Source organism: Ctenopharyngodon idella, chromosome 12, assembly GCF_019924925.1.
Source record: "Ctenopharyngodon idella isolate HZGC_01 chromosome 12, HZGC01, whole genome shotgun sequence".
In the NCBI taxonomy this organism is placed as follows: Eukaryota; Metazoa; Chordata; class Actinopteri; order Cypriniformes; family Xenocyprididae; genus Ctenopharyngodon; species Ctenopharyngodon idella.
This window is the reverse complement of record NC_067231.1, coordinates 20,441,363-20,466,420: the sequence shown is the minus strand read 5'-3', so window position 1 is coordinate 20,466,420 and position 25,058 is coordinate 20,441,363. Positions and strand designations below refer to the sequence as shown.

The 25,058-nt window shown below is 37.6% G+C and overlaps 1 protein-coding gene and 2 long non-coding RNA genes across 31 annotated transcripts in view; 2 read left to right on the top strand and 1 right to left on the bottom strand.

Moving 5' to 3' along the window:
- The window catches only part of ablim1b (actin binding LIM protein 1b), an 89,691-nt gene extending 70,385 nt beyond the window's left edge, over positions 1 to 19,306 (top strand). For 2 of the 29 annotated variants that reach the window (XM_051913588.1, XM_051913587.1), the window contains 18 exons: positions 1,022 to 1,109; positions 2,207 to 2,265; positions 5,018 to 5,095; positions 5,565 to 5,723; positions 7,939 to 7,983; positions 8,541 to 8,579; positions 10,867 to 10,902; positions 11,028 to 11,157; positions 11,370 to 11,456; positions 11,792 to 11,806; positions 14,458 to 14,550; positions 14,849 to 14,896; positions 16,248 to 16,394; positions 16,905 to 16,990; positions 17,417 to 17,540; positions 17,628 to 17,686; positions 18,768 to 18,828; positions 18,935 to 19,301. In XM_051913588.1, coding sequence (XP_051769548.1) covers positions 1,076 to 1,109; positions 2,207 to 2,265; positions 5,018 to 5,095; positions 5,565 to 5,723; positions 7,939 to 7,983; positions 8,541 to 8,579; positions 10,867 to 10,902; positions 11,028 to 11,157; positions 11,370 to 11,456; positions 11,792 to 11,806; positions 14,458 to 14,550; positions 14,849 to 14,896; positions 16,248 to 16,394; positions 16,905 to 16,990; positions 17,417 to 17,540; positions 17,628 to 17,686; positions 18,768 to 18,828; positions 18,935 to 18,954 — 1,320 coding nt within the window. In that variant the 5' untranslated portion in view covers positions 1,022 to 1,075 and the 3' untranslated portion in view covers positions 18,955 to 19,301. The other 27 variants (XM_051913589.1, XM_051913559.1, XM_051913561.1 and 24 more) reach the window with 27 other exon arrangements.
- On the bottom strand, positions 14,915 to 15,571 carry LOC127523176 (uncharacterized). The gene is made up of 2 exons (XR_007932824.1): positions 15,136 to 15,571; positions 14,915 to 15,104 (listed from the first exon to the last, which is right to left on the bottom strand). It is a non-coding gene; the product is annotated as an uncharacterized LOC127523176 (long non-coding RNA).
- Positions 19,307 to 21,430: 2,124 nt separating the features above from the next.
- LOC127523175 (uncharacterized) lies at positions 21,431 to 23,364 on the top strand. Its single transcript, XR_007932823.1, has 2 exons — positions 21,431 to 21,517; positions 21,817 to 23,364. It is a non-coding gene; the product is annotated as an uncharacterized LOC127523175 (long non-coding RNA).
- Positions 23,365 to 25,058: the final 1,694 nt, after the last annotated feature.

Here is a 25,058-nt window from a genome sequence, read left to right as displayed (position 1 = left end):
AAAGTTTCAGCAGTCATTAGTCTTCAGTCTCACATGATCCTTCAGAAATCATTCTAATATGCCGATTAGCTGCTCAAGAAACATTTCTTATTATTATCAATGTTGAAAACAGCTGCTTAATATTTTTGCGAAAACCATGATACTTTTTCATTTAAGATTCTTTAATGAATAGAACATTTAAAAGAACAGCAAAAGAAATATTTAGTTTTATTATGAATGTCTTTACTGCAATGTGATCAATTTAATGCATCCTTGCTGGATAAAAGTATTAATTTCTTTGAAATATCTTACTGACCCCAAAATTTTGAACAGTAGTGTATATCTGAAATGCCTAAATCTTAGTCAAAGAGGGGCTCCATGTGATCATGCCCAATGACTTTCGATTTTTCTGTTTGTGATTGAGAATGACCTTCCAGAAGTGAAAAGACTGACAGACTGCGGTGTTTCTCAGCCCTTCCAGCTCCCTAGTGAACCTCCCAGCTCTCTGATATCAGCATTCCAGCTCATAGCTGTGGCTGACAGACCGTGTTGCGGTGGTTAGAGCACGTGCTTCTGAAATGTTGAGCAGGGTGATGCAGGTTCAAATCCTGTATGCAACATTACACAGCTGTCTAAAACTATACAATAAAATCTCTATTTATACATTAATGTGTCTGTCAAGCAAGCATGTGTGAATGCCTTTATGCTGCTTTTGTTCTCTTGACCTGGAAGCATCCGGAGGTCAGGAAGGTATTTTTTTGTGGCAGGGTAAGGTAATACGAGATAGTGTGCTGCAGACAGTGACTCTGCAGATCTTAACAGAGCTTCATTCATTGAGAACACACACACACGCCTTCTTTTAGAGTAAGTGAAGTGCAGTGAAATGACGGCACACCTGTTTTGTCCCCCGCAGACTGTTCTGCTTTGCCACAGATGTTAAGGAACATGTATTTTAGTCTGTTTTGTCCAATGCTGTGTCTCCCTGGAATGTTTTTCTTGTGAAATCTATTGACCTCTGAATGTTGACCTTCGCCCCTCACAGGCAGGAGATAAGCACTACCATCCAAGCTGTGCACGATGCAGCAGGTGCAATCAAATGTTCACGGAGGGAGAGGAGATGTACCTACAGGGTAAGCACAAAATTCAATGCTACATTTAGTACAGAGGATTGAAGCTTTGCTGGAAACTTCCATGAAAAAGTCTACAAAATTACCCTTGAAACTAAATATTATATGAGGGGTTTTATTGTCTGTTCATTGTTTATTGACATAATTTGGGACATGTATCAAACATTTGGTATCAAATTAAATTAAATTAAATTAAAATAGTAGTTATATATTTATATTTTTGGTAACAGGGTTGAAAGTCAGACTAAGTTGTTTTATTTTCAGTTCATTGTTCATGTTTTTTGTCTAAATACAGCTTGTTTTGTTAATTTATCAAAAAGTAAATAAAATAAAATAGTCGTTATTGATAAATTTATATTTTTCGTAAATTAAAGAAAACAATTGTTTGAGTATTTATTGTTATGATGACTTTGGTAACAGGGTTGAAAGTCAAACGAAGTATTTTCAGTTCATTGTTCGTGGTTTTTTTTTTTTTTTTGTCTAAATACAGCTTTTTTTTATTTAACAAAAATTAAATAAAATAAAATAAAACAGTCATTATTAATAAATTTGTATTTTCCATAAATTAAAGAACATAATAAATAAGTTATTTATATAATTATTTTCCCCATAAATTAAGGAAAAAATATTTATTTGATATTTTTTCTTATGATAACTTTGGTAACAGGGTTGAAAGTCGAGCTACGTTTATTTTCTGTTTATTGTTCATGGGGTTTGAATTTTTTGCATACCTGGTACCATAATACCGTCTAAATACAGCTTATTTTGTTGTTTTAGCAAATACACACACACACACACACACACACATATAATAATACTATATAAGAAATAATTCTATATATATATATATGCATATATATATTTCACATAATTAGATCGGATAATAGTATTATTTCCCATAAATTAAGGAAAAATATTTGATCTTTTGTGACTTTTTTTGACAGGGTTGACTGGTTGAGCTTCATGAATGAGGTCAACACTGCAATAATTAAGAAAATGTGTTGTTGGAATGTTCAATTTGTAATAGGGGACATTCATGTTGTAATATAATTCTGGTATACCCCACCCACATATTATGTCTTGATTTCTATCTCCCAAAGGTTCTACAGTATGGCATCCAGACTGTAAGAACAACAGTAGAGTGGAAGAGAAGTACAGAGTGAGTATCAATCTATCTAAACACTTACTGTCAGCCAGTCAGTCACTTAATCAGCCCTGTCTCTCTCTGGAAGAGAAAACTTTGCTGAGCTCCTCCCTCATCATATTGTTCCCAGAAACAACATCTACATCCCAGAAACAACAGTCTACGAAACCCTGGGAGATGTTTGAAATACTCACATTCTTCAAAGCATGTTTCAAAACTTCCCCCAGTGACTCCAAAGTTAAAATTAAGTCTCAGGTGCTCTAGCTGAAGCGTTACATCTGAATCGCAAAAAGAGAGTGTATGTGTGTGTTTGTCAGTGAGTATTTTGTCCATTCTGTTGTGATTCTCCTCCTTAGGCAGCTTGGCAACATCCTAAAGGAAAACCCAGTCCGTTTGATATCTTTTATCCCCAGTCTCAGATTCAGAGCCGGGGCCCAGGTGGCTCTCGAATGGGCCAGCGTCCCCTGGGCATTCGTGAGGTTTGCAGTCTTCTGCTCTGCACTCCCTCCAAACTGCAATGCTTTCGGCTAACACAGCTTCGTCCAACAGCTGTCCTGCTTTACTCCGAAGCAAGACTGAACTGCTGTGTGTTTTTATTAGCTTCATATTAGTTAACTTACTGTACACTACCAGTCAAAAGTTTGGAATAATTAAGATTTTTTAATGTTTTTGAAGGAAGTCTCTCATGCTTACAAAGGCTGTGTTTACTTAATATTATTTCACAATATTACTCCTTTTACTGTATTTTTGATCAAATAAATGCAGCCTTGGTGAGTATAAGAGACTTTTTTCAAAAACAGTAAAAAAAAAAAAAATATTCAAAATTTTTGACTGGTACACCCCTCAGCAAGAGTGAACCCTGCACACATTCACAATAAGAATATGCTTGCTCTCTCCTCCTGCAAGTTTTAAGGTTATAATCCTCATGGAGATGTTATAATTTTACAAAAATAACCTTATATCCCACAAAACCTGAAATTAGGATCTGCCCGCATGCATAGGATAGCAAGCAAGGCTGCGAGTAGATGACTATGGATGTAGTGCTTGAGTTAGATGACCGCTGGCTAAGGTGTATGATTCAAGTGTTTTGTTGAGTGTGATGTCATATCCTGCGATGCCTTTTCCTCCCTTCACAGCCCCTCCCACCCTCAGTAACCTCTCTGCACCAATCAGAAAGGCAGGTACTGTATTCTGCTTCTGGCAGCAGAGTGGGGGAACCCCTGAATGTGTTTTGCAGCTCTTGCATTTGCAGTCACCCACCAGCAGAGGGCTTTCCGCCCTCGCCAACTTCCCCATAACAGCCTGTGTGTGAATCATTGCGCTTTTCACTGCTGCAGGCATGTGGCTCAAGCCCTTCAGGGCTCCATTCACCATTACAGGAATGACGGCTGTTTGACTCTTCATGCAGAACGGTCTCAGATATGAGCTCACCGTGTAGCATAACTGGCCTCTCGTATGGAAAACTGTTCCTAAAGATCGTCCAATTCAGGTGTTTTTGGTGACATTTGACCAAGAGGCATATCTGAGGGATTGGCTGCACTGGCTGCACTGATTGTATGATATGAAACTGAATGCATCTTGGGAAGGCTTGCATTGGAGTATGAGGCGATATAAGTGCTGGAAATCCTGTGGTTTTCTAATGTTTGCTTAATAAAAGCTCAAGAATGTGCCTACTTCACCCGAAAATAAAATTTTTGTCATCATTTACTCTCATCATATCTTTGAAACCTGTATGACTTTCCTTGTGAAAAAGAAGTGCACTTAATTGTTGAATGTGCACATGTAGTGTACTTTCATTATTTTTATAAAACTGTATATATAAACTTGCAGGTACTGTATAATATTAATTAAAGGCCACATAAAGAGAATACTTTATTTTGTTTCTTCACACACTTATAAAAGTGCACTTTGTAATAATGTGAAATTAAAAGTTTAACATTTTAAATCAGTACTAAATTGCAATGTCATAATTTGTGTAATTAGAAATATATTTAAATACATGACACAATTTAGATAGAAAATAACAATAGAAATTACATTGAAGTATGTTTTAGTTTACTGTAAATGCTTGTCAGTACATTCAGAAGTACACTTTAACCATATTTCAAAGAAAATAGAAGTTATGAAATTATGTATAATAATGTACTTATGTGCTACTTAGGTGGGTGACAGCACTTTAAAGTAACTATAAAGTTTAATATACATTTAAACTATAATACATTTTCATTTAATTGTGATTAACATGCAATTAAGTATCCAAAAACTTAAACATTCAAATTACATATATGTAGTCATAGGTTTCACATCCTGTATGAAACAGAGATATTTAGCGGAATGTCCAAGCTGCACTTTTCAATGCAATGAAAGTGAAATATGACCAACAAGAACTATTTAAATTTCAGTATGTTCCTCACACAAAGCTGTTGTATGGCTTCAGAAGACTTGAAATATAGCTCATATAGTGTATAGTTACTTTACAATGCTTTTATGGTGCTCTTTTGGAGTTTAAAAGCCCAGTCCCCATTCACTTCCATTGTAGAAAAAGAGCATTGTGAACATTCTTCAGAACTTCTCCTTTTGTGTTCCATGGAAAAAAGAAAGTCATACAGTTTTGAAATGACATGAGCGTGAGTAACTGATGACAAAATGTTCATTTGTAGCTGAGCTACCCCTTTAAGCTTCCCACTGGCATCTATGAGTGTGTTTAGGAATATGTGTGTCTGTTATCTTCAGCTTATTGCTAATACAACATCTCATTCTCCCGCAGCCCACAAGGTCATCGTCTGAGAGTATCTGTTCGAGACCTGGCTCTAGCATACCTGGATCTCCAGGTCACACCATCTATGTGAGTCCCGCTCATCGGCGCCCTCAATCGTATCCTGAGTCTGTCAGATCTTACCAATCAATCCACAACGGATTCTGATGCTGGTATACTTCAGGGTCAATGTAAAAAAAAAAAAAAAAAAACTCCTGGACATGCAGGAAAAGCACAGGAGTTTCCTTCAACTTCTCTCCACTCTTTGCCTTTGCCTTGTATTTGACATCTGTAGCATCATTTTTGCATGTAAACGAATTTACATTAACACTGAAAGTCTGTTAAGCAAATGTTAAGTTGGTTAGCTTTTCACATAAGCATGCCTCCAGCAACAGCGTTCATCTTTCCACAGTGTGTGTACCCTGTGTGATGACCTTTGTGAGAGCTTTGGATGACCTTTGACCTGTGCCCTGACCTCTTCCTCATCAACACCTTTTCTCCCTGTGTTTCTCCACCTATATGTCCCCTTCCCCTGTCCCTCATCCTCTCCTTCCTCCAGGCAAAAGTAGACAATGAGATTATTGATTACAAGGACCTAGCAGCCATTCCCAGAGTCAAGGCCATTTATGACATAGAGCGCCCAGACATGATATCCTATGAGTCTCTCCATTCCACCTCCTCCACCCTGGAAAGACAAGGAAGGCACAGCCCTGGAGAGGTAACCTGAATCGTAAACTTTTAGTGTCTTTCTGAATAACAAACGATGTGCTATTATGACCTAAAATTATAGATATAGCCACTATATGGCACAGTAGACATGATGTCATTGATTTATGTTTATATATATTTATTCTCATATTTTTTGGACTAGGTGTGGCTTTCATAAAAATTAAACTCAAGCCATTTTACCTCAAATCAGACAGTGTACCTGTCTAAAAGTGTGTAAACAGCCATTCTCTATACATTTAGGATTCCTGTTCTTCAATATGGTCTAGTCAGCCTAGCCCCGGCCCCCTGGTTGAGAGCCACTGGTCTAGTCTCCCTTACCAAACCTGCACTTGGGTTTTGGCCACTTTAGCCTTCTGGCCCAGATGCTACCAAACTACACCTATACAACAGTCCCAACCCTGCCAATGCTCCATATTTGTTATAATACCATCCCATCCCCAGGTCCCTACTTTGTCACAGTAACTATAATAGCTCTCTGACCCCATGATCCCATTAGTGTTCCAAAAAAGCCACTATTGGTTTAGGCTCTCAGGCCGAAACGCGAGCAAGCAGATGTGAGCAAGTGTGTGTTTTTGCTCATTTCTCTGTATGTGATCATGTACATTGCATGTATTCCTGTCAACATGTTAGCTATGTCTATGCATGAAAAGAATGTATGAGAGATGTTTTTTTTTTTTTAATTCTCTGTGACTGCTCTTGGGTTCCCTTTGTCTATTAAACATTGCTCTTCTGTACCTGAAAACGCCTGTGCGCATTCTCTGTGTAGAGACAGCAGTGTCACAGCGCCCCCTGGTGACCATAATCAGATCTCAGGCAGTCTGCAGTGATGAAGATGCATGTTAAAGGAATATTCCTGTTTTTTTTTCCACCTGCATCTGCAGTTGATTCCCACATACAGTAATTTAGACTTGTTTTTGATTTTTGTTTGTGTATAAACAAACAGAAAAAGCATTTTCAGTAAAATATTTACAATGGAAGCCTATCAAGCAAGTGGGTCAGCTCTTACTTGAATCAAAAATGTTTGTTTTTTGAGCTTTAAAGTTTGAAGTTGTCTAAATCATCCTTCTGAGGTGGGACTACTTCTTTAGGTGCAGGAAATTATGGTTATGGACAGACCCACATGTTTGAATGATAGTGTTTATATTTTATAGTTTATATTTTATTCTTCTTAAATTGCAAAATGAGTATAAAAATGAATTTTGCTTCTCCAAGGCTACTTAATTTATCTTGTTTGAAGGATGTTTAGATATTTTCACTGGAAAACTAGACCCACATACCAATTTAGCTTTTTATGTAATGGAGGCCAGCTAGTGAGAGCTGTGCAGGGAAACCTCACTGCCCTGATCGCTAGAGGCTACAATCTTTAGCCTCCTTGTTAGCGTGCCTGCCTCCCGTACTGGAAACGCTGGTTTGAATCCTGCACGGAGTGGGACGAGCAGATCTGGAGGGGTTACATTGGTGCCGTGACCCTGATGGGAATGAGGTTTAGGGGGGTGAGTGCAATGGAGGCCAGCTAGTGTGAGTAAACCTCACTCCCCTGATCTCAAGAGGTGCACTAGCGACTGACGTTAAAGCGTCCTTGTTAGCACGCCCACCTCCCATGTCGGAGATGCCGGTTCGAGTCCCTCTTTTGGAGTGGGGCGAGTATGACCGGAGGGGTTACATTCATGACATGAGTTTGACATGTATAGCAGCTATAACTGCACAGAAAAGAAGCAAGCAGTTATATCGTGCTAGTTTTATGCTAACACATCAAGTTATACTTTCGAAAAAGCATAGTAGTTTATTTTCTTTGTAGTGTGACCCACTAGCTAGTAAACCTTTCATTGTAAGTATATTACTGCACTGTAAAAAATTATTCTCATGATTTGTTATCACAACATTTTTGATTTTGTCAAATCAACTTAGATAATTTATGTGGTTCAGATAACATAATATTTTGCATTTCTGTTGATTAAGCCAGTCACCTTCATTGTATTAACTCAAATTTTTAATTTCAATGAACTCAAAATTTTAAGGCAACCAGGTAACTTACTTTTTTAAATTAAATCAACCATTCTTTTTTACAATGTGTCAATAAAAATATTATCAGAGGTAACCGACAACTTAAAAATGACCAAGAATATTTCTTAAATGCATAACGTTTTCTTGAGTCACTGACAAGTTTTTAGAGTAACCAAACTCAACCCTTTCCTCCCCTACAGCCTGTCAGAGCCTCAGGTGGCAGCCCTCCCAGAGGTAGAGCCACAGTAAGTGTAAGCAGGATAGAAATAAGGCTGCTGACATGACCAATTAGTTTGTGGATTACCAACCCAAACTAATAAGAACACAACTAACATATTGATTCACAAAACCTAAACTAATTTAATAAGCATGAACATCTAATGCCTCTCACACCTAGTTTCGCTCATCTCACTGGCCGTTGTCTGTTCTCTCAGTCTCATTTGAGTAGCTGCTCTCTAAGTAAGTATTTCATAGTCTCTAGAATTTGCTAGTGACAGTCACTTGAAGTGTGTACTCAAAAACCCTGTGAAAAACTGAAGAAGCTTCTAAATCTGCCATGGCAATGATGTAGATTCGGGCTCATTCTGATCTGTGATAAGTATCAATTAAGGCTTTGTCATGACATTAGACAGCATCTAACATTCAAAACAAACACTGCAAGCGCTTCTGTGCGAATCCTTCATTACATTCATTTAATTTAAAACATCATGCAATGCATGTTGGGTCACAGAAAAAGCAACTCTTTCCATGACGTATGACATAATACTTTATAGTGATTTTAATTCTGTGTCCACATTCCCAGACCCTGCCACAAGACCCCTCCTCACTGTCAGCAGAAACAGTAAGTTGTCAGTGACCTCCCTCTGAACCCTGACACAGTCAGGTTGTCAGCTGTGGCCGCATTTTTCTCTCTCCCAAATATGCTTTTGATGGAGAAGGCACTGAACTTCAGCTGTCCCTTGAGCACTGGAAGAACTCTGTAAAATTAATGGCTACAAAGAAGCAAGAGTGTGCTGCTGGAGTGTGTTCTCATGTTTGTAATGTTTGTCCTGTTTGTCTGTTTGTCTTTACCCTTGCTACAGCTGGGTGAATCTCACAAAGAAATTTGAAATTTCCCAAATCTAAGGGAGGACTAAGAAATGACATATTATTTAAATAAAATTATATATATATATATATATATATTGTGTGTGTGTGAGTGTGTGTTCTTGTTGGGTGAATTCAGGTTGATTGGGACACTTTTTCCAAGTCTGCTTAATGGCAAAATGTGTCCCAATCACCCTGAATTGACCCTAGATATAGTTTATGAGGACACAAATGTATAAAATGACATGGGTACTACATGTGTCCCTTACTACAAGTAAGCAAAAAGGTATGAGAGGCTGTGCTGTATCGTGAATACAGCTTTGCGTCGTGCCTAACGACGCCCTTCAGCCGTGACTTATTCACGATACAGCACTAGCCTTGAGTACCTTATTGCTTTTATAAAACGGTTACCACACAATACAAACGTTAAAACCAGAAAGATGTATCAATGCAACTTTCATGAAGTAAACTTTTTCTAAAAGCCTTCCTTCCGCCGGAAAAATAGTCCCTGACCGTGAACAGCAACAAAAGTTACATTTTCACGCCATTAGATGGCAGCAAAGACTGTCTTTATGAGTGTGTCAGTCAGTAGCGAAGACTTTTATATTGAAAAGACTGAATTGTTTTGAAAACGGAACAAGACTCAACAGACAAATGCTTTAGGTGCGTTCACGCCACCTCGTAATTCCTGTAACTACGAGATTCTAGCTTGTAAAAAGTGTTCACGTCCTCGTAATTACAGCTTGTAAGCTGGGAGTTTTCAGAAAGCTCCCAGGTGTACCACGTGGCCGCTGTACCACCTGACCACTAAAGATTCATTTAGGCGTTGATAGTGGTGCCATAGAAACACATAATTCCCAGTCCGAGGACATGAACAGCTCCAAATACAACGTTATGTGTTATCTCAAGAGTCCGGTAAATACGAGGTGGCGAACGCAGCATTTGACTAGCGCTGTTAGTCACGTAAAAACCCCTTAAATGTTTAAAGGACAAGATGAAACATCGGACATTTAAACAGATTTTTTATTATGAACATAGGACTGACCTGAAGGAAAATGCTAAATCTGAATGCAGGTAATAATAATCTCGCTCAATCGATCTCTTTCTCACAATACTCTTCTACATAATACAGTAAGCTTCAGTGAACAATATCAATTGAGAACAAACAGTTTACGTTGCTAAGAGTGGTTGCTAAGGGTGTTGTGTAGTGATACACAGAACCGTTGGGTGAAGCGGTCATAGCCGTGTTTTATCGTTAATAAAACACAGCTATTGACCAATCAGAATCAAGGACAGGAACTAACCGTTTTATAATATACAGTATAAAACAGTATTATACAGTATAAAAGCCATTACGGCTATAGAGAGTCGTGTGTGTGTGTGTGTGTGTGTGTGTGTTCAAAAGTCTTGGCTCAGTAAGATTTTTTCTGGAAAAAATCAATATTACTTTTATTCAACAAGGATGCATTAAATTGATCAAAAGTGACAGTAAAGACTTTTTAACTTTCTATTCATCAAAGAATCCTGAAAAAAAAAAAAAAGAAGTATTAAGCAGCACAACGGTTTTCAACATTGATAATAAAAAGAAATGTTTCTTGAGCACCAAATCAGTATATTAAAAATGATTTCTGAAGGATCATTTGACACTGATTGAAGACTGGAGTAATGACTGCTAAAAATGCCGTCACAGGAAAACTGTTCTTTAAATTCTAATAATAATTCACAATATTGCTGTTTTACTGTATTTTTGATCAAATAAATGCAGCCTTGGTGGGCACAGGAGACTTCATCCAAAACATCTGGCTTTGAGGTGAACATTTCTTGACACTTTTGTGATATTCACTCATCTAACAACTTACCTAATATCCAAAGCCACTCTGACCGTAAAAAGCCTAATCACAGTGGCATGATTTAACTTCCTGTTCCTAATCCAATTTTTTGCTTTTCTGACCTGCTCTATCTAGCATACAGTCTCCTCTCCAACTTTTAGTGCAAATTCTGATTCATCCTTACATAGAGCTCTTATTCCTGTTATGTTTCAGTCTCCAAGGACACTGTCTCCCACCCCGTCTGCTGAGGTTAGAGGCTATTTCATTACAGTAGAGCCTATAGTACATGTCATTAAACCATGTCTTAAAACATTTAGTAATGTGAATGTGTATGATATTTTGAACCTGTTCTGTTGTGTGTGTATGCACGGTAGGGTTGCTATGACATGAGGGAGCGCATTATTCAGAGATCCACCAGTCAGGGCTCCATCGGCTCTCCGGTCTATCACCGCCATAACTACATACCCCCTCTATCCAAGTCGCCCCAGCACTTCCACAGACCAGGTGAGTCAAATGAAATGATCCAAATCCTCCCTCCATAGGATTCCAGCAGAGTGTATGGATGAGCGAGATCTCCTTGTGGCCTCGCATGGCCTTTTCTTGCTTTCCGTTTCCTCCTGAGCTTTTTTCCTTCCTCTTCTGCTCATGTGTGCTCCTTCCGTCCTCTTTTTTCCTTCGTTCTACTCCTCTGTTCCACCTTCCTGAGCGGCTGGCAGGAATGCTGAAGCTCTGCTCCTCTTTGCGCAACAGCGACACGCGCCCTACCTCCCCCTTCAGACATCACTTCCTCCCCCATAACAAAGGTAAGGCCTCTCCACCCCCGTTGCCCGACCTCTTCGTCTCATTCTCAGTTTCAGTATCGTTCCGTAGATACAAATCCACCTCCCTCTTCTGATTCAGGCCTGCTGAAATGTCTTGAATGTGAGAATTGATTTTTTTTTTTAGCTTGTAAAGCTGAGCTTTTGGCAGCCCTGTTTGAGAAATTCACAAGTCTTGGACTTGAAATGCTTGAATGGCGCTCTTATGAGCTCAAGGGCTGCGTTTGGTCTGTAGATGCAACTGAAGCACATGTAATTGCTAATGCACAGTTTACTAATCACATGCTCATGTGTGTAATGTCCCTCTGTCCTCTCCACAGATTCTTTCTGCATAGGTATGTCTTGGCTTCGTGGCTGTTGTTGAGGCAGTTCAGATGCATGCTGGTCCTGTGTTTTGACTATTCAGAATTAGATTAATTTGACGACAGTTTATTAACCAACATTTAACCAAGTCACTGTGACATTACCAGTGTTGGGGAAGACGCATTACAAGTAACGCAAGTTACGTAATCAGATTACTTTTTTCAAGTAGCTAGTAAAGTAACGCATTACCAAATATCTGAGTTACTTTTTCAAATAAGTAATGTAAGTTACTTTGTTTTCCCATTTATTGACTGATGCCTCTCCTGTAACCTTGTTGAGAGAAATCGGGAGTCCAGAGGCGTTGTGTGTTCTAGACTAAATGTGAGTCCTATTCTTCTATATTCCAGAATGGCAGCACAGCTGAAAGGCTTGTTTGATTGAACTGCGCCCTCTACTGTACAGGCGTGAATTTGCATTTCCTTCAGCCTAATGGGGCGTTCACACCAGATTATATTACCATATTGTCCGACCTCCTCATTCACTTTCTTCCAAGCAAGATCCCTTTTATTCCTGTTTCTATAAAAGTACGAAGATGTATCGTACAGCTCGGGGTATCCACATACAGCGACAATGATTTTGTCCTCCATTGTTATTTCGGATTTCTGCCTCCTCTCGCTACGTTGTAATCACGTCACTACTAGAGCAAGCTCCTGATTGGTTAATGCGGCGCGAATTTTCGCCAAAGTTCAGATTTTTCAACTCGCGCGTTTCGCACGAATCACGTCATTCGCGCCGCCTCATTAGCGAATCGCGCAGCAGGATGTCTATTCGCGTCTTTGCATTGACTTAACATGTAAATCACTCGCGCTTAATGCTTCATTTGCGTCTGGTGTGAACGCACCATAAGACTTATTCATTTCACTTTTGGTGTGAAAGGGCCTTTACATTTGACAAAAATAGAACTTTTTTGTTATAAAAACAAACAAACAAACAGCCCAGATGAGAAAAGTAACGCAAACGTAACATAACTCATTACTTTCCATAAAAAGTAACTAAGTAACACAATTAGTTACTTTTTTAGGGAGTATCGCAATATTGTAATGCATTATTTTTAAAAGTATTTTTCCCCAACACTGGACATTACTAATATTCTTATACTAATAACTCTGTTCCAAAATCTAGTGAGCTGCCTTGCTGTTTACTGCCTACATAGGCAGCTGTCTTCTAAGGTTGCATCCTAACTGAAATGATACTTGTGTTTTAAAACACTCAGCATAACCTGTAATTCTGCATAATTCAGGTTTTATTATTATTATTATTATTATTATTGAGGATATGCTTGATTGTCATGAAAATATATAACTGACAGGCTAATTATATATTAGGCAAGTGGTTAGATGAGTGAATATCACAAAACTGTCAAGAAATGTTCAACTCAAAATAAGAAATTAGATAATTGCATAAAAATGAATAATAATAAAAATAAGTATATTATCATTATATTTCAGCATTCACTAATACATTTTTAAAATTAAAAGTTGTCACTGTGAACTAACATAAAGAATTTTATTTGCATTAACTAACATTATTGTAAAGTGTTACAATTATTATTATTATTATTTACTCTTATAAGCATAAATATACAAAGCACACTGTATTGCATAACATAGTCCAATTTTAATTACTATTTTGTTCCCACTTTATATTAGGTGTCCTTAACTACTATATACTAACATTTAAATTAATCAGTTTTTACAATGCACTTATTGTGTACATACATGTTTTTACATTGCACTTATATTTTAAAAAATACCTGCATGTTATTATTTCTGTAATTACATTTATAATTACACTGTTGACCAATCCCTCACCCCTTAACCCACCCTTAAACCTACCCATACCACCAAACCTGTCCCTAATCTTAGTCATAACCCACCTCAATAGCAGCAAAAGTGTTTATGCAATACAGTAAGAACACAATAAGTACATTGTACTTATTTTTTTGATGTAAGTACATATTAGTTAAGGAAACCTAATAAAAAGTGGGAATACTTTTTTTTTATTAAATCACTTTAGTATTGAATAAAATAAAGTTTATTCAGTCAACATTTCTCTTGCTTTTTCCACCGTTTCGGATTTATGGAGTTATTTGGAGTGCATTGTGTGATTGCCTTCTCTGTGAAGGGTGTATAAGGCAACATAGATGCATACCTTGTTGTACCAGCAGGAGAGCACACGCTGTCTATGTAGGCAGCCTGCTATTTTTTTGGAACGTGTATATGTCGCATGCTTGTTTCCTCATAGGCAAAAACTAGCCCTTTAAAGGATATTCAGTCATATCGGCATCAGACACAACGGCTTCCTAACAGTGTGAATTTTATGTGTACCTTATGACTGTGGTGGTGAATGATACCATGTTCATGACTGTGAAGTATTTGCATGCTGCTTTCCTGAGCCATTCCTCTCTTTTCAATCTGTCTGTCCTTCAAAACCTGTTCTCTTTCGTGGGGCCGACCCACATTGATCCAGTCAGTCTCTCTGTCACCTCTCTGTTGAAGCCCTTTTCTGTTCGTCCATCTTTCCGTCAGTGAAGATTTATTCCGGCATTATTCTCTTTCTTTTCTTCTTTTCTTCTTTTTTGTTCTTTTCTTTCTCCCGCTTATTCTGCTCTTCTTGTTTGGAGGCACTGAGCCATCCAGTGGCCGGAGTTCTCCCCTTTCCTCTCGGCCGGCCACCCCGACCCTCTCTCTGACCCCTAAACATTTCCACATCCCAGGTAGGAGCTGGAGCATCATCTCCCTGTTTTTCTTCTCTAGAGTTTTTCTGCTCTGTCTCTCTCCCTCCATTCTGCATTTATGCTTTTTCTTATTTATTGTTTTTTAATGGTAGATTTTGATGACCTCTTATGCTGAGTACATGTACTGCCATATATAATTCAGAAATTTTGGTCATACTTTATATGCATCGCTTTTCCCCAAATCATTGTCATAACTGGTTGATTGGAGCATTTTATTTGTGACTAAGACTGCAATAAAAATGTTATTAAAACTAGATCTTTATTTTCTAATTTACAGACCAAGGCATTAACATGTATAGAAAACCACCAATCTACAAACAGCATGGTATGGTTGTTTTATCTATCTATCTATCTATCTATCTATCTATCTATCTATCTATCTATCCTCTCTGTCTTTATCTATCTATCTATCCTCTCTGTCTTTATCTATCTATCTATCTATCTATCTATCTATATATCTGTCTGTCTATCTATCTATCTATCTATCTATCTATCTATCCTCTCTGTCTTTATCTATCTATCTATCTATCTATCTATCTATCTATCATCTATCTATCTATCTACCTATCTTTCCTCTCTGTCTTTATCTATCTATCTATCTATCTATCTATCTATCTATCCTCTCTGTCTTTATCTATCTATCTATCTATCTATCTATCTATCCTCTGTCTTTATCTATCTATCTATCTATCTATCTATCTATCTATCTGTCTGTCTGTCTGTCTATCTATCTATCTATCTATCTATCCTCTCTGTCTTTATCTATCTATCTATCTATCCTCTCTGTCTTTATCTATCTATCTATCTATCTATCTCTGTCTTTATCTATCTATCTATCTATCTATCTCATAAAACATTTTGGTGACAGTCATTATGGTGTGTGCGCAAGCATGATTTCTGACTATTATTTTTAATATTTATATATGTTTGTTTATGTGTGTTGATTCCATCCATCCATTAATTTGTGGTTATGATGTTATAATCACATCCTGTGTTCACATGTAAGTACCATTTGACATCATAAACTTTTCTCATCTTGGAGACTTTCTTTTTCTTTATTTATTGCTTCCTCACAAGCGACTCACCCACAACAAGATACTAAGATACTTTCTTCTTTAACAGCCGCCGTAAAACTTTGATTCTGCCTTTTCACTGCATGGAGTTATAGCCTGCCAGATCCCATAACAAATTCACTGACACCTCAGATGACTCTGCTTTGGTCTCTATCTTGCATACTCTGTAAATCTACACATAGTTTCAATAAACCGATTGGCACCTTTTGAACAGTTCTGCCATTTACTGGTTTCAAACTACAGTTCATACATTTTCTGCTTGCTTAATATAATAAAAATCTATACATTTGCAAACAGTAGCATGTGTGCTCTATCCACTTTATACAGTCCTTTATTATATGCAGTACTGGCCATTGACATTCAAAGCATTTGATACTATCTCTGAATACACCCTATTGTTTTACTAAAAAAAAAAGAAGCAAGAAATAAAAAAATATATATATACAATATTTTACTTTTTTTTTTTCATAATATTTAATTTACATGTTTACATATAAAAATCCTGAAATGTCATGCTTTGAACTGATTGTCCAGCACTGCACTTATTGAAAGCCTATGAGAGGCCGTCACTGATAGTGCAGTTCCCCCAAAATACCGATTCAGATTCAGCTGCCCTGGCAGCCCAAAGCAAGTCCGCTGATGACATCATCAAATCATCCAAGTTCCCTGCTGCCCACGCCCCTCGGCCAGACGAAACCGCAAAGATCGAGACCGACTACTGGCCGTGTCCGCCATCCCTCGCTGCTTTAGGTACGCTCCCGCTGCTGGCTCCTCCAGGCCTAATGGCACATATAAAACCCTGCAGTAACCATAAGGGAAGCCTTTTGTGAATTAAATGATGCTCTCAAAACAGTGTGTATTGAGAAATGCTGCTGGTTATTTCCATCTAGCTACCCCTAGACCCAGTTGTGATGGCAGTAAATCTGAAGAACACAATAGATGGCTTTACATACAGACACAAAGATTTGCCAACACTAATAAATCCAAGACATTTCCAATCAAAAAAATCAATACACCACTCAATCTGATCATGTTTTTATTGTTATTTTTATTCATGATGTTTTTATATTATTATTTACCTAAGTCATGTTGTCATTTTTGTTCCATTGCTTGGTTTCCATGTGTATAACTGAACTCAGAGGATCCGTTTGAAGGTCACCATGGGTACAATGACATGACAATATTGCATTCATCTCAAGATTTTTTCTTTGTTTCTTTTTGGTTTTATTTGAAAATCCTTTCCTGGTCCTGGACGTACAGGCTCAGATGGGAGGAGTCGGTCACGGGACGAAGAAGAGGAAGAGCAACTAAAGCGCAGACAACTTCAGGAAGAACATCTCAGCAAGGTCAAGAGCATATTAATGCTTACACATTGCTTGTGTCATTTTTTTAGTCAAAGCAAGCAACCACTTATATGCATAAACAGTATGTGGCAAATTATGCTCCATTGCATAGCATTATTTACACACGCTGTCTGAATCGTTTTATCACCCAAAATCACGGAAATTATTACGCATCAGACATGCCTAAATGGCATGTTTGCACTGAAAAGAATAACAATGACTTCATTTAAACAACACACAGTGCTTTTTCTGATAATTGTGCATCTGTTTAAGAGATTTTGGGGTGTTTACACTGCCAAAAAATTATTTTCTTACTCAGTATTTTTTGACTTGTTTTCCAGTACAAATAACTAAACACTCTTAAATCAAGATACATTTACTTGAGATTCAAAATTACTTATATTAAGTCTTGACTGTATTTAACTGCAGATCCAGTCTGGACTTGGGAAGCTCATTCTGAAGGAGGAGATGGAAAAGGAGATGAACAGAGAGAGATATGTACGAAGTGTGGCCGCCCAGCGCTTTGACTCCCAATACGCTAACTGTACCACAGGTATAATGCCACATAACTTTAAAAGCAAGCACAACAAATAAAGCTTTACTCTGGCATTAGTATACAAAAGTATTTTGTCCTCTGTAGACTCCCAAACAGTTAAAACATCATCTCTGCCTGGATATGGACGAAATGGCCTCCATCGGGTAAGTCTCAGCCATTCATCTGTTATTTACCTTTATTTAATAAACCGATGCAAAACTACCCAATTCACCCAAAAAAATAAATAAATAAACTCACCACACAGGCTGCATTGATTTGAGAAAAAAAAAAAAAAAACAGCAATATTATGGAATATTATTACATTTTAAAATAACTTTTTTAATGTATTTTATACCTGTGATGCAAAGCAGAATTTTCAGCAGTCATTAATGTCTTCAGTGTCACATGATCCTTCAGAAATCATTCTAATATGCTGATTTGGTGCTCAAGAAACATTTCTATTATTATCATTATATTATATTCATTATTATCAATGTTGAAAACAATTTATTCTGCTTAATATTTTTGTAGAAACCATGATACACTACAATTTAAAAGTTTGGGGTAAGTAAGATTTAAAGAAAAAATTAATTAATTAATACTTTTATTCAGCAAGGATGCATTAAATTGATAAAAAGTGACAGCAAAGACATTTATAATTTTACAAAAGATTTATATTTCGAGTAAATGCTGTTCATTGAACTTTCTATTCATCAAAGAAAAATGTTTCATGGTTTTCACAAAACAACGCTGTTTCATGGTTTTCAACACTGATAATAATAAAATGCATTATTAATAATTGAGCACCAAATCAGCATATTAGAATGATTTCTGAAGGATCATGTGACACTGGAGAATACTGAAAAGCTGAAAGCTTTACCATCACAGGAATTACATTTTAGAATATATTTAAATAGAAAATAGTTATCTTAAATTGTACAAATATTTCATAACATTATTGTTTTTACTGTATTTTTGACCTTGGTGAGCATACAGTAAGAGTCTTCTTTCAAAAACAAACAAAAAAAATCTTAATACTGTATATACGGTGTCATTTTTAAGATAATGCTTCCTTAATTTAAAAAAATTGTACACATAAAGTGTGTGAAATATCAGTGACTTATTTCTGCAATTCCCTGTTTTGGAAAACTTGAGTGTATAAAATAAATTAGGCCAAATCGGCCAGTGTAACTTAATTTAAACTAAAGTGCATCTTTAATAAGTTTCTTTTGTCTGTGCTTCCAGCCCCAGTCTACAGAACTCTCTCAGTATAACAGTTATGGGGACGTGTGTGGAGGACAAAGAGGTAAAACGCAATGTTTCTAATACTGAAAATACATCTAACAACTGAAAAAAGCTATTCTAATAATATAGTAATATTTGGGAATTTTGTCTCTTTCTGATTCATACAGATTTCAAGGTATGTGACTGACATGCAGTGTTTACTGAGCATGTGCATCAGCAGTCATACACATATGGAAGTCAAATCATGCTACATGTAACCGGAATGGCACTCATGCCCTCATTGCTATGCTTGTGTCTGAGTTTGAGCCATGGCCATGGGAAAAGACAAGAGCACAGTCAAGGGTTTGATACGTTAAAAGTCCAACCACCCCACCCACCCTTAAGAACACGTCACATGGATAGTTGAGTTTCCACCTCCCACAAGAGAACTTGATACAGAGCAATAGCTGTTAGGAATCAGATCTAGACTATTTCCCAAGGTTCTGAATTTTTGAAAACAGTTTCTGCTTTCTTTTCTTATCATTGGCATCACGTGTATGTGTTTTGTTCTATAGCCCACCCAAGATGCCCAAGATTCCATTACAAGAATGGACAGGGGAATGTCTATGCCTAATATGTTGGAATATAAAGCAAGTATCCCAAATATTTTCAAATAACTATGTTTCTCTTCTCTCTTCCATCTCTAAATGCTTCTCTGTTGAATAAATAATCACCCCCCTCTCCCAAAACCAAATAATATTTATCAGTCAGGAGGACTGTTATTTTGGCTCATCTTCACAGATGATGGTCAGCGTGTGGAACGAGACTAGCATTACGTCCATATGCTATGAAATGATGTCATCACATACTCTGTTTTAGCAATACATACTAGAGTTTCAAAATCATTCAGCCATTTTGAACTCCTGTTTCTCGTTAGTAAGGCTTCACAGTTGCATATGGTAATATTTTGTTAAAGTGGTTGCTGTAGTTACCCAGAAGCCTGATTCTCTTAGGACCGAACTAATAGTTACTGGCAAGATTAAATAGATTAGAACTTAATATGCTTTCCCAGCAGCAATATAGGAAACAATAACTGGTGTGATTGCAGACTGTTAACTGTCCGTAGGAGTGTTGCATTAACAGCTTTATAATTCCTTCCCGTACATACAGTTGGCAAAGCTGTGACCGTAGTTACCCATTCATTTCAGTGGGGAAAATAAATCAACAGATTTAGCTTTTTTTTTTATTTGTAACACTTTACAATAAGGTTCATTAGTTAAACATTAGTTAATGTATTAACTAATATGAACTAACCATGAGCAATACATTTGTTACTGTATTTACTAATCAGGAAAAACACTTCAATGTTTGTTTAATTGCACTTTACATAAAGAAAAAAGTCCTGGACATTTGCTGGACTGTGGAATTTCATATGATGTCTGCAGCAGAGATTAATTTGCATATTGTATTATAAATAAAATAAGTACGTTTTGCTGGGATTTTTCCCCCACACTAATATATGACACTGACTGTATGAATCTACACCAAATTAAATAAATATCTGTAATTAATTAGTCATTTTATCTTATCTAACAGTTAAAATATGATTACACTACAGAAAAACAAGTAAATTAATACTTTTATTCAGGATGCATTAAATTGATCAAAAATGACAAAAAAATTATTTAAAATAAATGTTGTTGAACTTTCTATTTATCAGAGAATCCTGAAAAAAAAAATCTCAGTTTCCATACGAAAATTAAGCAGTGCAACCGTTTTCAACATTAATAATAAGAAGAAATGTTTCTTGAGTACCAAATATGCATAAAATATACAAATATGCATATGTTTTTGAGCACCAGCATGCATAACGCCTAGTAAAAGCTGGAAAGAAAGAAGCCTAAGCTGGTTTGCAGGTCACAACTGTTTTAAGCTGGTCTCCCAGTGTGGCCAAGCTGGTTTTTACCTATAAAACCAGCCCACAAAGCTGGGAGATCAGCTAAGACCATCAAACAAGCTTAGACTGGTTTTAGCTGAGTATTCTGACATTTACTTATTGTATTTAGGCCTACTATTTACTTATTTTAAAGCTGCAGTCTGTAACGTTTTTGTGTTCAAAATTTACAAAAATTATATAATGAGAAAGTACATCATGAATCCATTTTCCAAACAGTATTTTGTCTTTTTGGGTCGTACACTGCGGAGTAGCACAGTACCTTTAAATATGCAGTGTGATGTCTGCTGCCATATTAATGCCAAAAACACAGAAACCTCAAAAAAAAAAAAAAAAAAAAAAAAAAAGCGTTTCTAGAATGGTATAACCAGGACACACTACACCACACCCCCAGCTTAATTTGTGTTGCCAACTGTATCTATTTTGCACTAAACCACTATATTACTATATATTATCCAGCATATTGAGAAACCCAAACTTTCTGCGTTGGAAATACATGCTCACACTCTCTCACACACAAGGCTCGCGCATACTCCATTGCATGCTCTGCCCCACTCTCTCACTTGCAACGTGTGCTGCAGTGTTGTATTTTGGCAAGAGTTGGTGTTTGTGTACCCTATTAGAATGTAATGACCGTGCATTATTCCCTCAACCATTTGCTTTCAGCGATTCATTGTGTTTGGCAAATGCCTCGCATAGCATTCTCCATAACAACACAATCCCTCCTTTTGTAAAGGTGTACCCATATGAAATGCTCACTGTCACCAACAGAGGGCGTACTAAGCTCCCGAAGGATGTGGACAGGACGAGACTGGAGGTAAACAACCTGCGATTTCATATAGGCTATATAAATGCCTTCATTTGTTCTGTAGAATAAAATAACAGTAATAAAATATTTAAATAATAATACAAATTATTAATATTCATTATTATTCAAAATAATCCGTTAGACTATTATTTTTATATGATTAAATTTAAATGAGTAGTCTATTTATCATCATCATCATTGTATAGACATATTGAATGGGGAAGGGGAAAATGGTTTTCCTTCTTTGTTGTCCTTAGCTGACCACATGCCTGATGACTTTATATTTTTCTCTCCTCATTTATATCCAGCGCCACTTGGCTCCCGAGACATTCTTTGACATTTTTGGGATGGAGATCCACGAGTTTGACAGACTTCCTCTTTGGAAGCGCAACGACATGAAGAAGAAAGCGAAGCTCTTCTAGCTAACAGATTGTGCATGTTTTAATTTATCAGTCACTCTTCATATGATGTATTAGAGCTATAGTCCTCTGATTTACTTTTCTTTATTATTATTATTATTATTGTTTGCATCCAATAACAAGCACAAAATAGTTTTATTTTGCTTCAAAAAGACCACTTTTTATTTTCCCAAATAGATATCTTTATCTTTAAATGAGTGAGTGTTTGAATATGAACAAAATGCGGTGCGCGTGACCCCTAGATGCGAACGCAGGAGCGAGGGGAGCTGATTGTGTGCCTGCGCTCATTAAACCTACTTCCAGGACCAGAGAGATTTATCCTCCCCCCTCCTGGCCCTCTTGTAAAACAGGACTATAATTTTTTAGATGGGGAACCGGGGCTGTCAGCAGGGCTCGCCATCTAAACAGGCCGTTAAGGTGGTGGAGTTGTTGGGATCCCTGGAGCCCCCCTGCTGCTGCGGACCTAACGAGACCTTTGAAGTGCGTTAAAAGCGGGAAGTGAGAGCTACTGAAGATTCTCCACCTGTGGAGCCGAGGTTCTGGAAAGCATTAGAAACTGAAATCCGCGTCCTCTCCCACCAGCACTCTGCCGCCTCGTCACAACCCTTAAAAAGAAAAACATCCTACATGTAAAGTAGCAAGCATGTTCTCACCTTAGCCAAAGCCCAAAACAGCACCCGAGATAGACAAGGTCTTTATGAAAAATATTTTTGTCTGATAGTAAGAAGAGGCGGTGGTGTTTATTATTAATATTATTATTATTACTTATCAAATTAAACTTCAATTCCTTTTTTTTTTAAATGATTGAATGATTAAATTTCACCACTAGAGGTCAGGCGTGGGAAGATAACACATCGGCCCGCTCTGAAACGGCCTCTTCTGAATCAGACAATCCATTTATTTTGACTTCCGATTTTTCTGCAATATTTAACAGCATTTTATTTTAAATAAAGCAGGAAAAGCCTTTGAAATGACTGCCTCGGAGGTGTTTCAATACTGCCACTGTGTTGACTTGGGATTGTCGGAGCTGTAGCCATAGTATTTGTGCCAGGTGTATACTCGATATCAGGGCCGTATCTCTGTCGTTACTGCTGACGAATAATGCTGTTCCCATAGACACTGTCTCGGCTTACAGATGTATAATGGGCCGCCGTCGGCTATTATTCCCAGCAGTTTCCTGTGTTACTAGCAGGATTAATGACAGAGACCTAGGACATATTACAGCATTGTGCTTTTATAGTAGGCCTATCTACCACAAAACATAAGACTATAACATGTGTGATTACTAGAAACAGACCTGTATGTCACTTTAAAACAGAATGAAGAGTTGGTTTTGATACCCCCTACTGTGTACCTCACCCTTTTTCTGTCTTTTTTGAGGGAAAGATTTGATGAAAATGGTGTAAGCTCTGCTGAGTAATAAAACTCTGCTTCAGATCATTTTGTCCTATGTAATTATTACTGTGTGGTGCGCCTTACATGAAATACAAGCCCCTGTGCCATAAGGGGGCTATTACAAGTGGGAGGTCTGCCTGTTGAGTCACTTGGAAATCCCTGGGTGCTTTCCTTCATGTTCTCTGGCTGATAAATGTACTCGGTGGTATGACCTCTTTCCCAAAACGCTCTCCTCCCAGGCTCTACAGAGAGTCGAATTCAAAACAAGTCATGGCACTGTGTTACTTTACAGTGATCGAGTCTCAGCCTCAGACGTCACGCCCACGGACCAATGGCTGAACGTCTGCTGCATATATCACACTTATCTGGAAACACTTCAGGAGTTTCGAAGTCGTCATCTGGTTGGTTGAATTCTACAGGATGTCCGAGAGGCACGTATGTTGCGTTCTTCAATGGTCCGCCTGGAAACAAATGTCGTGACGCCAAACCCCCTCATAGAAGAAGAACGCCATTGTGGCAATGAGTGCTTACCAGGATCAACTAAACGCTGGATTTTCAAAAGTATGTGAAGTTTACGGCTCCATTGTTGCAGTAAACTTGCATAACATTCTTGAATTAATAATTTATTAGATGCACACTGGTCTGTTATTGTAGGGATATCGACTTTACATTTTCACGCCCCTAAACATGACTCGGAACCAAACGAACTGTGATTGGTTGCATTACATGTCAGTCATTGGCCAATGAAAGCTGCCGTCTGGCTATGCGAGACTAACAGTGATCCCACTCTGAATTGTAGAATAGAAGTATTTGAGCAAGAGAATGGCACTGTGTCCGAATATGCCTAGTCGGCGAAAAACAGTATGTGAGCTGAGTAGTATGTCTGAATTCATAGTATTCATAAAACAGAAGGCGAAAAGCACCCGGATGATGTGTACCTGTAGGTGATATATCCAAATTAATCGATATTGAATTGAATTCAATAGTGATGGCAATTCACCCTTCGCCAGGAGTTTGACTGACAGGCGATCTGACCAATCATAACTCAGAATCCGCCATTTTGTCCAACAAACAAACCAGACAGGAGAATTAGTAGATGAACGTTGGTGGACTTGAACTTAAAAAATGGTGTGTATTGATGTCTTTCCACACATACCTTCTGATGTTCATTCCTATTGGTTTACGTGCCGCTTGAACTGGCGCTACAACTATTTGTCACGAAACTGTATTTATTGTTTGAATTTCTTAAAAAAATGACAAAATTTGAAATCTGAGACTTTGCTTCATATCAAAAGTAGCCTGTTCTGTGTTTCTCAAAAGCATCATGAGCTAAGTTGATCATAGAGACCATCAATGCCAATGGTTCTACGATCTACTTAGGCTTATGATGCTTTTGAGAAACGCTGGCCTGCTCTGTCTTGTCGGTCGGCACGTTGTCAGTGTCTTCTTTGCTCCTCAATGTATTATTCACTGCGTGAGAACATGATGTGTGGTGTAAGAGTCCATGGCTTGTTGAACGTAGTAACAGTAGTCTTTTCAAAGGGTCAATTGAATTGAATCGTGAAATTTGCGTCAATACCCAGCCCTACTTTTTTCCGTGTTCGACAGACTGACACAGACCCACCAGTAGCAAAAGGTATGTATGAATGGAGGTATTTGAGCAAGAAAATGTGTTTATTGGTGTTTCTGGTCACCCATTCCACTGTCACCCTCCTGCAAATTAGGAACAGAAAAAA